The sequence below is a fragment of the Galeopterus variegatus genome, unplaced genomic scaffold, assembly GCF_000696425.1.
Source record: "Galeopterus variegatus unplaced genomic scaffold, G_variegatus-3.0.2 Scaffold863, whole genome shotgun sequence".
NCBI lineage: Eukaryota > Metazoa > Chordata > Mammalia > Dermoptera > Cynocephalidae > Galeopterus > Galeopterus variegatus.
The window spans coordinates 4,390-20,026 of record NW_007726974.1 but is presented as its reverse complement, the minus strand read 5'-3'; the positions used below and the strand labels follow the sequence as shown (position 1 = coordinate 20,026).

The following is a 15,637-nucleotide window of genomic DNA, read 5'->3' as shown; positions in this document are numbered from 1 at the left end:
GTGGAGGAGAGGGGAGGTCCCCTGATGAGCCCTCTCCCTCCCCCATAGCAATGGCCTCAAGGAAGCCCAGGCACTATGCTCACAGGAGGGACTCCACGCCTGGCCTTTGGGGTGAATCGGTGGAGGAGAGGGGAGGTCCCCTGATGAGCCCTCTCCCTCCCCCATAGCAATGGCCTCAAGAAAGCCCAGGCACTATGCTCATAGGAGGGACTCCACGCCTGGCCTTTGGGGTGAATCATGATGGAGATGCCTGTGGGCCGAAGAGTTTTAAACAATGTAAAAAGAGTTTATCTTTATTTTTCTCATTATTTAAAGGAATGAATGCTTGTTATTTTAAAAATTGGGGCAAAAGAGAAAAGTAGGATGAAGGAGGAGAGATTACCCATGATCCCAGAGATCTAGACAACTATGCCTAGGAGGATTTCCTTCTAGATTCTTCCTGAGCCTAGTGTTGACCACCTCTGGTCACAGTGCCAGATGCTGCTTTCTGCATATGGCATCATCATAAAGTGAGTTTTCTCCAAGTTACTTTAGACCCTTCCCCGCACCTAAGTGGCTCTCTCTTTTACCTGATGTGCATTCTAAGGGTGGCAGGAGCGCATTCTTACTGGCCTTGCCACATCCTCACTCTGTTCCTGGGGAAGATTCTTCCCAGCCTCAGTTTCCCCATCTGCAAAGCAGGGATGTGACCTTTGCTCCTCTTGCATTAGGGTAAGTCTTGATGCTCAGATGAGGAAACCCAGTAACCTGGAGAAGCTGAGGGGTACAGTTATTGCTTTTCGGGGGCACTGTTTCTTTCCTCCCTCTCCCCCCAAAAAACTTCCTCAGGAACCCACAGAGTGCAGCTGTTTCTGCTGGAGCCTCCACTCCGGGTTCCTCCTCAGATTATTATAGCAGGTGCCGCTAATACTGAAGATGTTTTAACTGACTATTCATTTTTAATTATGTAGACAATACATGAATACATTCTTATCTTCAACATCATCCGTAAGGCTACAGGTGGCTTGGTGGACGGCCACCAAGACTGCCTCCTATGGCTTTACTCACATCTGTTTCTAATCCCAAATTCTGATTCACAGTCTCACCTCCAAACCCAGCCCTTGCCTTCAGCTCCTGTAGTTCCCATGAAGTGAGATTTCCTCTTTTTTACAGACCCGAGCCTCAGTCTCAGACCCAAACTCCCAGCGGTTTCTCTCTCTAAACTCTGCCAGTGGGAAAAGGCACCCCCAAAGGGTTGGCTGCCCTCTTGTCTCCCAGCCCCAACAAATGTCCTGATGAGGCATTTCTGGCCTCTCTTTCAGGCCCTCCCTGCTGACCTTTGCCTCTGGTTTTCTTCCAGAAAGGCTCCACTGTCCAGAGCCTCAGGCAGTACACATTTGCTGAGTGCCCTTGTTATCTGGCACCTGCTTCGAGCCAGGCCCGACACTACGTGCTTTATATGCACAAACTCCTTTGATTGGCACAAGTTTATTATTATACCCATTTCACAGATAAGGAAACAGAGGCTCAGAGAAGTTAAGTAGCTTGCCTCCAAATCCAGACCCTCAAGATGCAGTGTCAGAGGCATTGTTTCTCAGACATTCTGGCTGGCCTGTAGCAGAATCATTCAAGGAGCCCTGTAAAAATAGGGATGCCAGGGCCCCACCTCAGACTTGTGGAATAAGAATCTTGGGGGCTAGGGCACCCCCAAAGTTTGAGAAGGACCCAACTTTTCCTCCATTGATGGGCTGGAGGATGCCCCATTTCCAGATGGCAAAATGGTTCAGGGCTGCTGCTGCTAATTGTGTGGTCCCCACCCTGCAGGGTCCCCAGGTAGGGCTGACTGGCAGATGAGGGTAGGAAGGGCTGGAGATGGGGTTGGTGGCGCAAAGGTCATGAGAACACTTCTGACCATCATATCCCTCCACCCTCAGTTTCGAGAGAACCTCCAGGACCTGCTGCCCACCCTGCCCTATACTGATGACTACTTCCTCCTGCGCTGGCTCCGAGGTGAGGCTGGCTGGGGTCAGGGGAGGCAGAGAAGGAGGGAAGGAAGGAGAGTCTCAGGAGAGGGGCTTGGGGCCTTTGGGGGACAATGCTACAGAGTGGTAAAGAACACCGGCTCTGGAATCAGCCTGCTCTGGGCTAGAATTTAAGTGTCCCTGTGCATTAGCACAGCACAAAACCCCTGCTGAGCCTCAGTTTCTTCATCTGCAAAGTGGGGATGAGGCACTAGGTAAGAACATCATCAAAGTGAGGTGAGAGTTAACACCCAAAAAGTCCTTAATTGGCCTGGCCAGGCCTTGAATCAGATATCCTGGGCACTGTCATCAGTACTTCCCTTTGGGTCTATCTCCAGTTCCCTGAGGAAAGGGCTATGTCGTCCTCTTAAGTAACCTAAGTGTCCCCTAGGGCACCGAGCAGATGCCCAGCAAATATTTAAGGAAATGGATGTAATTAAAGGTATAGAAGGAGCTTCTTCTAGGAATTACAGCAGTAGTCTAAAAAAAAAAATAACAGAAGCCACCCCAGGGCTTAGGGAAAAATTCATATTAACTCACTACAGCCCATGGAATGGATTTGGATCTTGAGATGGGAGAGAAGTCAGGAGTCAGCTGGGAAAGCATACACACAGCCCGCACCCAGGGTCTGACTATTCCCTTCTCTTTTGTTCTACCTGAATATTTTAAAAATTATTATTTTTATAAATTTTATTTTTTAGGGGCCGGCCTGTGGCTCACTCGGGAGAGTGTGGTGCTGATAGCACCAAGGCCATGGGTTCGGATCCCACATAAGGGATGGCCGGTTAGCTCACTGGGTGAGCGTGGTGCTGACAACACCAAGTCAAGGGTTAAGATCCCTTTACTGGTCATCTTTTAGAAAAAATAAAAATAAAAAAAATAAAAATAAAATAAATTTTATTTTTTAGAACAGTTTTAGATTTTTAGATAAACTGCAGAGATAATACAGTAGCCATATACTACACCCAGTGTCCCCTATTATTAACATCTTACACTCCTATGGTGTATTTATTACAATTAATGAATCAGTATGGAAACATTATTATTAACTGAAGTCCATTTATTATTTAGATTTCTTTAGTTTTTCTGTCCCAGGACCCCATCCAGGATACCATATTACATTTAATTGTCTTCTTAAGCTTCTCTTGGCTGTGGCAGTTTCTATTTGTTTTTGTTTTTGTTTTTGTTTTTGTTTTTTACAAGGGAACATGTCATTGTCCCCTGCCTGGGCTAAAGAAGGGGTTGGGACAGTAGATATTTTGCAGCATCTTGATACGGCATCAGCCCTCTCTCCTTCTTTTGGAGTCTTTTTTGGGGTTTAAAAACCAACTCTTCGTGTGCCTGGAGATCACAGATACCTTAGGCTGCCTGGTCATGGGAAAAGAAAAGGATCTAAGATTGGGAGGGGGACCAGGTGTCCTGATGCGTCCTACTTCATGCTGTGAGTGACAGGTCTTGCTGACATGGCCTGTCCACTTCAGTGTCAGTTCCACCACTCTCTGCCTCACTAATCCAAGGGCAAAGGGAATGTGATCACTGGGGCTGCATCTGGCCTGATGCTGAGGGGCCTTCCCCAACCCTCCTTCTGAAGTCGCTTCCTTCTGTGTTTCTTTATCTCCATCCCATATCTGTGTCTGTCTCTTCCACTCAGATACCAATTCCATGAAGTCAGGAACTGTGCCTGTACTGGTACCCTCAGCCTGGCACATAGTAGATGCTATGAAAAAAATCTGTCCTTGTATCCCATTAGCAGTACCCAAACCACTGTCTATGACAAGAAACTACACTCTGGTTCTCAACAGAAAAATCTCCTATAGAGACCACAGAGATTTTTTAAAAGCCAGTAGAATAATATTATGAACCAAATATATGCACTAAAAAATTCCAAAATCTAAATGCAATTGATGTATTCCTAGAAAAAAGAAATATAAGGAACCGGCCATCCCTATATGGGATCCGAACCCGGGGCCTTGGTGTTATCAGCACCGCACTCTCCCGAGTGAGCCACGGGCCGGCCCGTAGCAAAAATTTTTAAATCTCTGAAGCATACAGAATAACTTTGTTCATTCAGTTAAATAGCCGCTAGCCACATATAATATTAAAATTAAAATTAAATTAAATTAAAACTTCAGGTCCTGAGTCACACCAGCCGCATTTCAGTTGCTCAGTGACCACAGGCAGCTTGTGGCTACCATATTGAGCAGCTTGGGTACGGATATTTGCATCACCACAGAAAGTACTATGGACAGCATGGACACAGGTGATTTTAATAAATATAGAGCCCAGAGCAACGATCAGGCAGGTAAACTGATAGCTTGTCTTTAAATATTTGCAGAATTGCCATGTTGTCAAGTGATTACATATATTTGACCCCTGACAATGGGGCTGGAATTATTGTGGGGCAGATTTGGTCCAATCAAAGCTGCTGAAGAATGGAGTGGGCTGCCTGCAGAGGTAGTGAACTCCCCATCACGGAGAAAATCAAAGCTGAGTTGGTGGCCTTAGTGGTGCAGAGGAGGCCTGGATAGCTTCTCAGGCCCTTTCCATTTGAAAATCTCTGACCCTGCATCTCATTGCAGCTCCATCAATGGACAAATTCCTCAGTGAGCCAGTGGTCTGAGAGAGCAACAGTCATGGCATTTCTAAAATAGAGCATCACATTTTCAAAGTGAATCTGTTTCTTCAAAATAAGTAATCACTGTAGTTACCATTTATTAAGAACTCACTGTGAGCCCACTAGTGTGCCAAGCACTTTCTATACTTTATCTCATGTTGTCCTTTGAATAACTGAAAAAGATATTATTCCCATTTAACAGATTTTAAAAACTAAGGCTCAGAGAAAGTAAGTGATTTGCTAACGTTTTCAAAGGAAATAAAAGGGCAAAACTAGAATTCAAGCCCAAGTCTGTCTGATTCCAAACACCATGCTCCTCGGTCTCTGCTCCCCGGGGAACACCAAATGTTACACGGTAGATCAAGCTCTAGAACAAACAGTTTAAAAAGGCCTGGAAGGGCTGGCTGGTTAGCTTAGTTGGTTAGAGCATGGTGTTGATAACATTAAGGTCAAGGGTTCAGATCTCCATACCAGCCAGCCACTGAAAAATAAAATAAGTAAGGCCTGGAAACTGAAGTCAAGTGCCCTCCAAAATCTTCTAGAGGATTAAAGATCCTTGCTTTTTAAAAACATTACCAGACTTCCAGTGTATTCTTAGGGTGTCAGGAAATGGATGGTGGTACCCCACTATCTCCTCATAAGTTTTTAGGAAACGGTTCATTCTAGATCTGGCCTCAAGCCTCTTCTTACCTCATCTTCTTCTTGCAGCTCGGAACTTTGACCTGCAGAAATCCGAGGACATGCTCCGGAAGGTGAGGACTTACCCCTAGTGTACTGCCTCCCCAGGTGAAGACTCTTGCCCCGTCCCCTTCTCATATTTCTTCTTCCTTCCACCTCAGATCCCTTTCTGCATCAAACCCAGGTCCCACCCCCAGCCCTCCTGTCCCTATCCCCATTTCTATGTCAGTGGAGCGTGGAGATGCTCTGGCAGGATCTTGGTGGCTGTGAGCACAGGAACCTGACCTGTTGCCCTAGTTGCCCACAGAGGCCTTAGGGACAGGCAGAGTCTTCAGCTCCTGCTACGTCTCCACAGCATGTAGAGTTCCGGAAGCAACAAGACCTGGACAACATCCTCACGTGGCAGCCCTCAGAGGTGAGCCCCGTGTGGCATCCCCTAGGCCATCTGATGCCCCCCTAACCTCACCCAAAATCCCCCACATCCAGCACCTGCTGGAGCAGGGACATGGCCTGGTGGGTTGGTTTGAGTCAGGGCCTTACCCATGTGCCCAGGTGGTCCAGCTGTACGACTCAGGGGGTCTGAGCGGCTATGACTATGAAGGCTGCCCCGTGTGGTTTGACATCGTTGGGAGTCTCGACCCCAAGGGTCTCCTCCTGTCAGCCTCCAAGCAAGAGCTGATCCGGAAGCGCACCAAGTCCTGTGAGCTGCTTTTGCATGAGTGTGAGCTGCAGAGTCAGAAGGTGAGCAGCTGGGGCAGGGTGACGGTGGGGTGCATGGTGGACCTAGTCCATCTCAAGGGTGGCACGAGGGGTACCCTCCCCACCTCTCCCCAGCCCTCAGTGCTCAAGGCTCCCATCACCCATCCATGGACATCTAACTTGTGCCTGACACTATCTGCTGGCATGAGTCAAGAGTCACCAAGGCCCTTTCCCCTCTGCAAGGGACACTAACCTTGAGTAAAGCAAATGATCTAGCTCTGTTTCCCTAGATCCCTGGGAACAGTGGGTGGCCAACTTTGCTTATGGAAAAGATGTCTCCTCATTGTAAATTACATAGCTATATATGCCTGATGGATGAGCCATTACTTCGGGCATCCCTGAGAGCAGTGACTGTTGAAACTGGGCACATCCCTTATGGGACCCTAGAAGCTACTATGGAGTTACTACAAAAAATACTGAGTTCTGTGGGGCATGGGGCTTCGAAGCCAAGAAGGACCCTACATCTACCTTTAAGTTTCTTTGACCCTGGACTGTCCACTGACCCTCTGTATTCTTCAGACTGAATCTAATGCCATGTGTGGCCTTATTGGTTTTGTGAGTCTAAGTGTCTACATGAGCTTAAGAAGAAGACCACCCCCCCCTTGGTGGGGGCTATTATGTCACTGTGGCATGATAATGGCTGTCTCCACATGATAAGGGCAGGGCCTAGGTGGCCAGCACCTGGCACAATGCTGGACACAAAACAGGCCTTCAATAAAGGTGTGTGGCGAGCACAAGTAAACTGCACAGCTCTGTACTCGGTGCCCAGATTGGATAGATGAATGTATCTGAGACAAGACAGCTGTCTTTATGGGATTGACACAGTGTCTTCCACTTCATGGATGTTCCCAACTAGAGCCAATTATTATGGAGATAATGATATTAATCTTAATAACTGCTAATATTTATTAGGGACCAGCTACATGCCAGGCACTGGGTTTTTTTGTTTGTTTTTGTTTTGTTGGCGGCTGGCCAGTACGGGGATCAGAACCCTTGACCTTGGTGTGTTATCAACACCGTGCTCTAACCAACTGAGCTCACCGGCCAGCCATACACTGGACTCTTTGTGTGTGTTTCACTGGAATCTCATAGCAATTCTATCAGATCCTGGAATTATCCCAGCTTTACAGAGGAAGAAAGTAAGTCTCAGAGGAGTTAAAGAGCCACATAGCCTCTCAGGAGCACAGCTCTGGCTTGGACAGCTGTGGGACTACAGAATGCTGGCCGACGTAGTACACTATTGTACTTAAGGATGCCCAATGAGTAATGTCTTTAATTCTATGGTTAACTTATCCCAGGCAATAGGGTTGAGCAAACTGTGATAACACTGTGAATCCACAAACTGCCAGGGCTCAGATCCAGCGTCTCCTCAGACCCGAGATGGGTTCTATCTGTTTGGAAAATGCTGTGGGCTCCCAGGGGGTATGGGGTGGCAGGAAGGTGGAAGGAGATGTCCAAGTCTCTCTGGCCAGGATCTCCTGGCTGGAGCTGGTGTCTAACCCATATACCTGCTCTGTCCTGTGCAGCTGGGCAGGAAGATCGAGATGGTGCTGATGGTGTTTGACGTGGAGGGGCTGAGCCTGAAACACCTGTGGAAGCCAGCCGTGGAGGTCTACCAGCAGGTGAGGCAGGCAGCTGGCTTGAGGCCAGGACAGCAGTGAGTCCCAGGCCAATAGGGGGCCACTATTCATCCCTGTTTCCAGTCCGTGAAGGAGCAGGGATGCCCTCCAGGCACCTCCCAGACCAGCCAGGGATGCTGGCCTGAGATCCACCCTCCAAGGAGGAAGAAACAAGAATAACACAGAACAGGAAGCACATGCTCGTGGGGAAGGCAGGATGGGCTGGGGATGGGCCTCTTGTCTCAGCAGCTCAGAGGCTGCAGAAACCCAGGAGTAGGGGGCTGCTGGAACATGGCCTCAACCAGACTCGTTTTGACTCCACAGTTTTTTGCTATACTGGAAGCAAATTATCCTGAGACGCTGAAGAATTTAATTATTATTCGAGGTGAGCCAATGACCAGGAAGATCTCCTGGGGAGGGAGAAGTGGGGAATTGGGGTACATTAGGGAAGCCATCAAGTTCAGAGCTGCTCAAATCAGCCTTTGTGAATTACCAGTTTTTTGTTTGTTTGATCTCCTGGGGAGGGAGAAGTGGGGAATTGGGGTACATTAGGGAAGCCATCAAGTTCAGAGCTTCTCAAATCAGCCTTTGTGAATTACCAGTTTTTTGTTTGTTTGGTTTCTGGTTTTGTTTTTTAGTTCCAATCTCTCAAAGATGGAGAGCTTTGTAATATACAAAATCATGTGCTGGTATGTTGCGGCAATGTCAAATAAGTTATAAGTTTCTAAATGCTTACTGTTATTTTCTTTACTTATGTTAGTGTGGTCTGGTCACAGACGGCCTGTGTACCACACTGGTTGGTGGACACATTTAGAGTGGGAGTGGTCCCTGTGCCATGACCATGCAGTGAGGGGGTTGCTGCACGTGCTCTGGAGTCAGAAGATCTGGGTTCAAATCTGACTATCTCTATGCTTTTGAGCAAGGCTACTTAACTTCACTGAGCCTCTGTTTTCCCATTCTGTAAAATGGGGACACATTACTTATGAGATTGTATAAGTGACACATTAGTTATAAGATTGCTGTGAGTTAAAGGAGCCAGTCCATGGAGAAGATGTAGCACAGAGCCTGGCCCACAGACAGTGCTCAGTGAGCGTGAGCAATTCAGGGTGGGACAGGAGGTCTAATGCAGATGCCCCACCTACTTGCACCCAAGAGGATTCCAAGGCAACCTGGGAAAACTTGAGTGTGGAAAGGAGGTGCCATTGGGGAATCAACGTTGCTGATGCTGGAGCCAGCTTGTGCCCAACACCTTACAACTGGATTAGAGGAAACACCATTTATTGACAGCCAGGCACTGTGCCAAGTGTTACACTATGTTAGTTAATCTTTTTACAGTTAACAGCACTAAGACTCAGAAAGGGCAATTAACTAGCTGAATGTCACACAGCAGGGAATGGCAGAATCCACATCTGTTCAATTCCTGTACAGGACATGCCCTTGGCCGTGGCTTTATATACACAAGTCCTCTCTGGTCCAACTTCCCAAGGGAGTTTCATGTGTTTCAGCCCCCAAGCTGTTTCCTGTGGCCTTCAACTTGGTCAAGCCGTTCATGAGTGAGGAGACACGCAGGAAGATGGTGATTCTAGGAGGTGAGTGGCTTGGCTTCCTGGCTGTGCCCATCCCCACATCTGCTTAGGAAGCAGAGCTGAATGCTAAAGGCTTTATTTCTCCCTGGCTCATCTTCTTTACTCAGGCACTGACCCCAGGCAGCCTGTGCACAGGCAGGCAAGGCCTCAGGTCCTAGACCACGGCCTGGGTGCCATACAAAACTCTTGGACGCTCTTAGGAGTAGGCCCCCAAGGGAGCAGCCGGCCGCAGGACAGCACTGGGCTCAGCCCCCTCTGCCCTCTGTTGAGTCTCCTGAGCCCCCACGGTGTCCCCCTCTTGCTCCCACACAGACAACTGGAAGCAGGAGCTGACAAAGTTCATCAGCCCCGACCAGCTGCCTGTGGAGTTTGGGGGGAACATGACTGACCCTGATGGCAACCCCAAGTGCCTGACCAAGGTACAGGTGCCCGGAGCATGGAGAGGGAGGGGACACGGCCACGGTTGAGTGCCCGCTCACAGCCCTCACCCACAGATCAGCTACGGGAGTGAGGTGCCCAAGAGCTACTACCTGTGCAACCAGGTGAGGGTGCAGTACGAGCACACAGTGCCCGTGGGCCGCGGCTCCTCCCTGCAGGTGGAGAACGAGATCCTGTGCCCAGGCTGTGTGCTCAGGTAGGGACGGTGGCCACTCCACACCTGGGCACAGCTGGGCGGGGCCCGGAGCCCAGGCAGGTGGTCATCAGGGGGGCTCTGTCCATTGCAGGTGGCAGTTCGCATCGGATGGTGGGGACATTGGCTTTGGGATTTTCCTGAAGACCAAACTGGGGGAGCGGCAGCGAGCTGGGGAGATGGCGGAGGTGCTGCCCAGCCAGCGCTACAATGCCCACCTGGTACCCGAGGATGGGAGCCTCACCTGCCTCAAAGCCGGCGTCTGTAAGATCTGTAGGGTTCGGTGGGGTTGTTTTCCTCTTCAAGAGAAATGAGCTGACCTTCTCTTGCCAGTCACCCTCTATTCACTCTCTATTTCTAGTCTCAGGGAGGGTGTGGTCGGCTCCAGGGAGTTGGCTTTCGTGTCTTGGATCTGATGAGTGGGCATGAGGGCAGAGATGCACTGTGGAGGAAGAGCCGGGTTCAGAGCCCATGACCATGGGCTCAGCTCCTCGGTGGTCCCTACACTGGGCTCGTGAGCCTAACAGACAGGAAAGTAAACAGCCATGGGCTTAACATCAGGGGTCCCAGCGAAAGGCCAGCCCAGTGGCATGGACTACCCAACTCCAGGAATCCCAAAGAGGTGGCTTCCTCTAGATGTTTATCTTCCATTCCTAGGCCTTTCAGGCCAGATGCAGTTTGGTCAGTTTTACCAGAAGCAGCGTTGCCCAGGAGCACCACTGACCTTCCACCTCTATCAGGAACAAAACTAGGAGAAGGGGAATCCAACGGTGATTCCCTATGGAGTGGGAGAAAACGTGTTGCTATTGCCTAAGTCAACATGTTACTTAGTTCACCTTTGTGGAGAAGGAGAACCGGGAGAGAGGAGACAGAAAAGTCTGGATGACTCATCACACCCAAGTTCACCTTGAACCTTGCTGTTGAAGGAAATGCCTTCTGTGAGATAGAAAAGCAACTTATGTAGCTCAGCGCTTTCCCCTGGGGGAAGCAGGGCTTCTCTCTGGGATGGGACATCGGGATAAAGGAATCCCACCCAATCCCTCCCCTCCCTTGCTTGGTGATTGCTGGAAAGTCATATCAACTCTCTAAGCCTCGTTTTCCTCATCCATAAAATGGGGATGACAGTACCTTCCGCATGGGGCTGCTTTGAGATTCAGGGAGCTGTGAAGTGCTGATGTATAATGCGTGGGTGCAGGGGCAGGTGCACACTGGTGGTAATTATGATTCCTTTCTGTAGCACAAGCATCATCCGAGGGGATGATAGTGAGAGAGGGGTGTGGGGCTGGGCCCTGGTTGACCCTCAGGCAGCACCCACAGGCCTGGACAGCCCATTCCCAAGAGCACCAGGTATGCAGCTATGCTAGCTTGCTCCACCTGATCACCTTTCTGTCCTTGCAGATGTCCTCCGCTTTGACAACACCTACAGCCTGCTGCACGCCAAGAAGGTCAGCTACACTGTGGAGGTGCTACTGCCCGACAAGGCCTCTGAGGAGAAGCTGCAGAGTCTCAAGACGATGAGACCCTCCCCAACGCAATGAAGACCCTAGCTGCCTCTGTGCCTGTGCTCTCCAATCCCTTCGCACCCCTCCCCTGGCTCCTGCACTCTGGGCAATATGATGCTGAAAGTGGCCTTTAAGAGCCACCTAACCCACCTCACCATCTCAGCTCATTGTGGGCCCACCTGGCATAGTGGCCAAGCAGGAACAGGGACAAGCAATGCATAGGCCACCCTGGAGATTCAGATGGGAACCCCATCCCCTGTTCCCAGAGAATGGGAATGAGAATGAGAACCTTAATGGGGAACAAGATCCACTGAGGAAGTGCCCTGTCTGCAGGAGCTGCCCCTGCATTCCTCCTGAGAAGGTCCACCCAGCCCTGGACTCACCCATGCCGGATGTCCCAGCTTGGGGGTGTACACATGAGCCCCAGGCCCTGCAGCGAGCACAGCTGGAGGCCTGAAGAGCAGGGACGGCCTGTTCTCTGCACATAGGAGGTCAGCAGGAATGGGCAGAGCCGGCTAGAGGCAGCTGGGTGGAGAGAGAGGCTAGGGGTGAAAGTCCCAGTTTCAGCAGAGCATCAAGGTCCATCCAGGGTCATAATCCTGCTTTGGGAAGGACTCCTACTACCCTGTCGTACCACGTGGCCACCCTCCCTGCTGCCTCCCCAGATGCAATGATATCTGGAGTCCCCTGAGGCATTTGGGCTTCTGTGGCAGGCTATGGGGGTGTGGCCAGCTGGGAGTGGGGGACCCAGTGCTGGATTTGACTAAGCCCACCTTTTGTAATGATGGGGGCTTGCAATGCCTCGCTTCAGCCTTCACACCCCCCGCCCCAAAATGAGGGGTTCCTGGACTTGAACCCTGACCCTTGCCCTTCTAACCACCCACAGCCAACTTCCCACCATCAGCACAGCCTCGTCTGGTTTCCTTGCAGAGAGCAAAGATTGCTCTGCTCCATGCACAGGGCTCTCCTGAGGCTCTAATGACAGAGAATTTACACCAGTAGGGCTGTGTGGGGAGTGGCGAGCACCAAGGGGCTCAGGTTCGGCACCAGCAATTCTGAATCCTCCTCGTGGTTAAGTGGTAACTGCCCCAATCACCTGCAGAGATGACAGCAGAATCTCCTACCTGGCAAGGTGTGGGGGGCTCCATGGGGGGGCCCAAGGGGAGCTCAGCAGGGGATATGTCCTCAGCAACCCCATCCCTAACTCAACACTCTCACTTTTTTACAAAATTTTATAAAAAGTCACCTAGAGAGGGGCACTGGCTTGCCCAAGGATTGTTTCTTTGATTATCCATTCATTCTTCAACGTTTATTGAGTATCTGCCCACACCAAGCACTGTAGGTCCTGGGGACACCAAGGACCCTGAGCTGACCCACATCGCTAACAGGAAACTTGTCTGTGTTTGGGGAGGCAGATGTGGCTCCAGTGATAAGTTATCAAGTGGGTATGCTGCCACCTGAGTGGAGGGTGGCAGTAGTTGAATTCTGGGGGAGCATCTAGCATAAAAACATAATGAGGGTTCAGATGTGCTTTGCCTAAGGAAGCGACCCCTGAAGGGAAAGCTGAAAGATGTGTGGGGCGACCAGGTGTGGCAAGCCTTCCTGACTGAGGAATGGGGTGTGGGCCGCTGTGGGGGCACTGAGGCTGGAGGAAACCCAGAAGGGCTCTCTCGGTCTTGGGCGACGCTGGTAATGACTCACAGGTATTTGCTATCTCTTCATGACCAACTGTGTACACATCAGGTAGTTGATAATAAAACCCTTTTATAATAAAGGTTATAAAACAGAGCCTGTTGTTTGTCAGTAAAGAATGGCAAAATCTTGGAAGGAGGCCACAGATCAAAACTCTTGCTTGAAATGAGGTGGTTGAAAATATACAGGCCTAACCTGTCCAGGGAATGGAGGTGGGGCCTGCCCGTCCCAGCCCATCCACTCTGTAAGTCCCCACAATCTTTGGGGGAGGTAGATGGGGAATAGCGGGGAGACTTGTGGGGGCATTTTGATTGTAGTTGGAAAGGCCCACCTGGCTCCCACATCTCCACCCCAGCCCAGCTCACCTTCCAAGGAGCCCAGGCCAGTGGGCACACCACTGTTGGAGAGTCACAGGTGCCCAGAGCAGGTCTTCACCAGAGCTCCATGGCACAGCACTCCGGTTTATACAACGTCTTTACATGTAATGCTGAAGCAGATAGAGATTAAAGCTCCATTTTGCAGGCCAGGAAACTGAGGATCAGACAAGATGAATGCCTTGGCCAAAGCCTCACTGTCCCATGGAAGAGTTGGAGCCAGCACCCAGGTCAGCAGCCAGCGGTGCCCCTGCCCTGCCTCTCACAGGAGGAGAGGGTTGATGTGGGAGGGCGGGCCCCCGCACGGGGCATGTAGTGGGACAGAGTGAGGTGCCATGTTCCTGGGGTGGAGGTAAGGCCCAGGGTTTGGAGAAATCTGGTCAAACATTTGTGCCTCTTGGTGGGATGTGACGGTGTCAGGCCCAAGCTGAGGCAGGAAGCATCAACTCCAGTTTACAGATGAGGAGAGCGAGGCTCAAGGCAGTAAGTGACTGGTGATGTCACACAACATACAAAGAAGGAGGTAAGACGTGAACCTGGTTCCATCTGTCCAGACAGCATGGGAGTGGGAGCATGATGAGCACAGTGCCAGCCCAAACCCAGCAATGCTCAGGTGGCCTCTGCCATCGGCCACCAGGGAGCAGTGTTGGACCAGCCGCACCTCGGTCCACCAGGGGCTCGAGTAGGGGCGGCTCTTAGACTGGCTCATGGAAGGGCGCCTGCTTTACAGGTTGGTTGAGGCTCCTGAGGCCAAGTTCACTAGGCACAGGCTGTTTGTGGAACTGCCTGGAGAGGAAGAAAGAGGTGGTCCAGCCTGGTTCAAATCCCAGCTGTGTCGCTTGCTGGCTCCCTGTCTCTGTCTGTATACCTCTAGACTCCATCTTTCAACCCAAGGCCACTGCCCTATCAGGGCCACCATTGTCTCTTGCTTGGATTACTAGAAGGGAGTCCACAAGTCTCCCTGTGCCTATTTCTACCTCTCCCATCCCATGGGGCAGCCAGAAAAATCTTTCTGAAATGAAAATCTGATCACATCACTCTCTGTGTAGCCCTTCACTGGCTCTTCATTTCCCCCTGGGTAAAATCAGTCTGTTTGGTGATACACAAGGCCCTCTGTGACCAGGCCACTGCACCCCTGTTCCAGCTCCACCCAATGACCTGAATTCACCAATGCATCAAGCTTCTTCCTGCCTCCCTCCCTGCCTTAGCTCACACTGTGCCCTCAGCCTAGGACTCCCTCCCCAACCTTGTTCTTTGCACCCTCAAGTCGCTGGAGCCCTCTTCTGGAGGCCTTCCCTAGGCCCCACCCCCATCTAGGCCCTAGCAGAGTTAGGGTCCCTTCTCCACACTCACAGAGCAACCAATAGAGTCGTCACCACGCAATAGAGTCATCATCTGCCTCGTGTCTGCCTCCTACTCACCCCCAACAGCTCCCCCAGACATTCTAGAAAGCCTGGCAAAAAATAATAGATACTATTTACTGAGCACCTGCATAGGTCTGCTGCTCTACCTATGCAATCTTGTTTAATCTTCATGGCAGCCTTGTAAAATAAATACAGTCATTCCCATTTTATAGGGGAGGAAGGTGAGGCTCAGAGTCACAGAGTCGTTTGCTCAGTGGTGGCACCAGGACTGGAACTTGGGATATCTAACTCCAGAGCCATGTGCCCCCCTGGGCCATTCACCTCCCGAGGCTGGGTCATACCAGGCGTACTGCCAAAGGGCAGAGTCTGGCAGCATGACTCAGCCCTGTGGAGAGACCCAAGGAGAGGGTTGGGCAGGGCAGCCACAGAGCAGGGGAGAAGGAACTAGAAAGGATGGGCTCACATACCTGTGTCCTTGTCCTGCAGTTAAAGGTAGGTTGGGTGATCAGTCCAATAAGAACAGTAAAAGCCTACACTATTGATCACTTACCATGTGTCAAGCAGGGAGTGAGGTACCTTATTTGCCTCTTCTATACTGGCCATCTTAGTACCCTGTAAGGGGATGTTAGCCCCAATTGACACGTGAGAAAACTGAAACTCAAGATCACACAGCACATTAGAAGTGAATCTAGGATTCAAACCCTGGTAGCCAGGTCCATGTTTTCACACATACATTTTTAAACTATTTGAGGATTATTTGCTCAGTGTTGGGAGAGGAATTAAAACTGCTGGGGCTGGGGCCGGCCTGTGGCTCACTC

At 50.6% G+C, this 15,637-nt stretch overlaps 1 protein-coding gene across 1 annotated transcript; it reads left to right on the top strand.

Moving 5' to 3' along the window:
- The first annotated feature begins 1,918 nt into the window (after nt 1-1,918).
- Nucleotides 1,919-12,196, top strand: LOC103590697 (SEC14-like protein 4). The gene is made up of 11 exons (XM_008572991.1): nt 1,919-1,989; nt 5,323-5,366; nt 5,648-5,707; nt 5,845-6,033; nt 7,578-7,673; nt 7,995-8,055; nt 9,176-9,259; nt 9,569-9,675; nt 9,751-9,890; nt 9,982-10,151; nt 11,286-12,196. Exons 2-11 carry the CDS (start codon nt 5,355-5,357, stop codon nt 11,423-11,425), a joined length of 1,059 nt encoding a protein of 352 aa, XP_008571213.1. The 5' UTR covers nt 1,919-1,989; nt 5,323-5,354; the 3' UTR covers nt 11,426-12,196.
- The last annotated feature ends 3,441 nt before the right edge of the window (nt 12,197-15,637 follow it).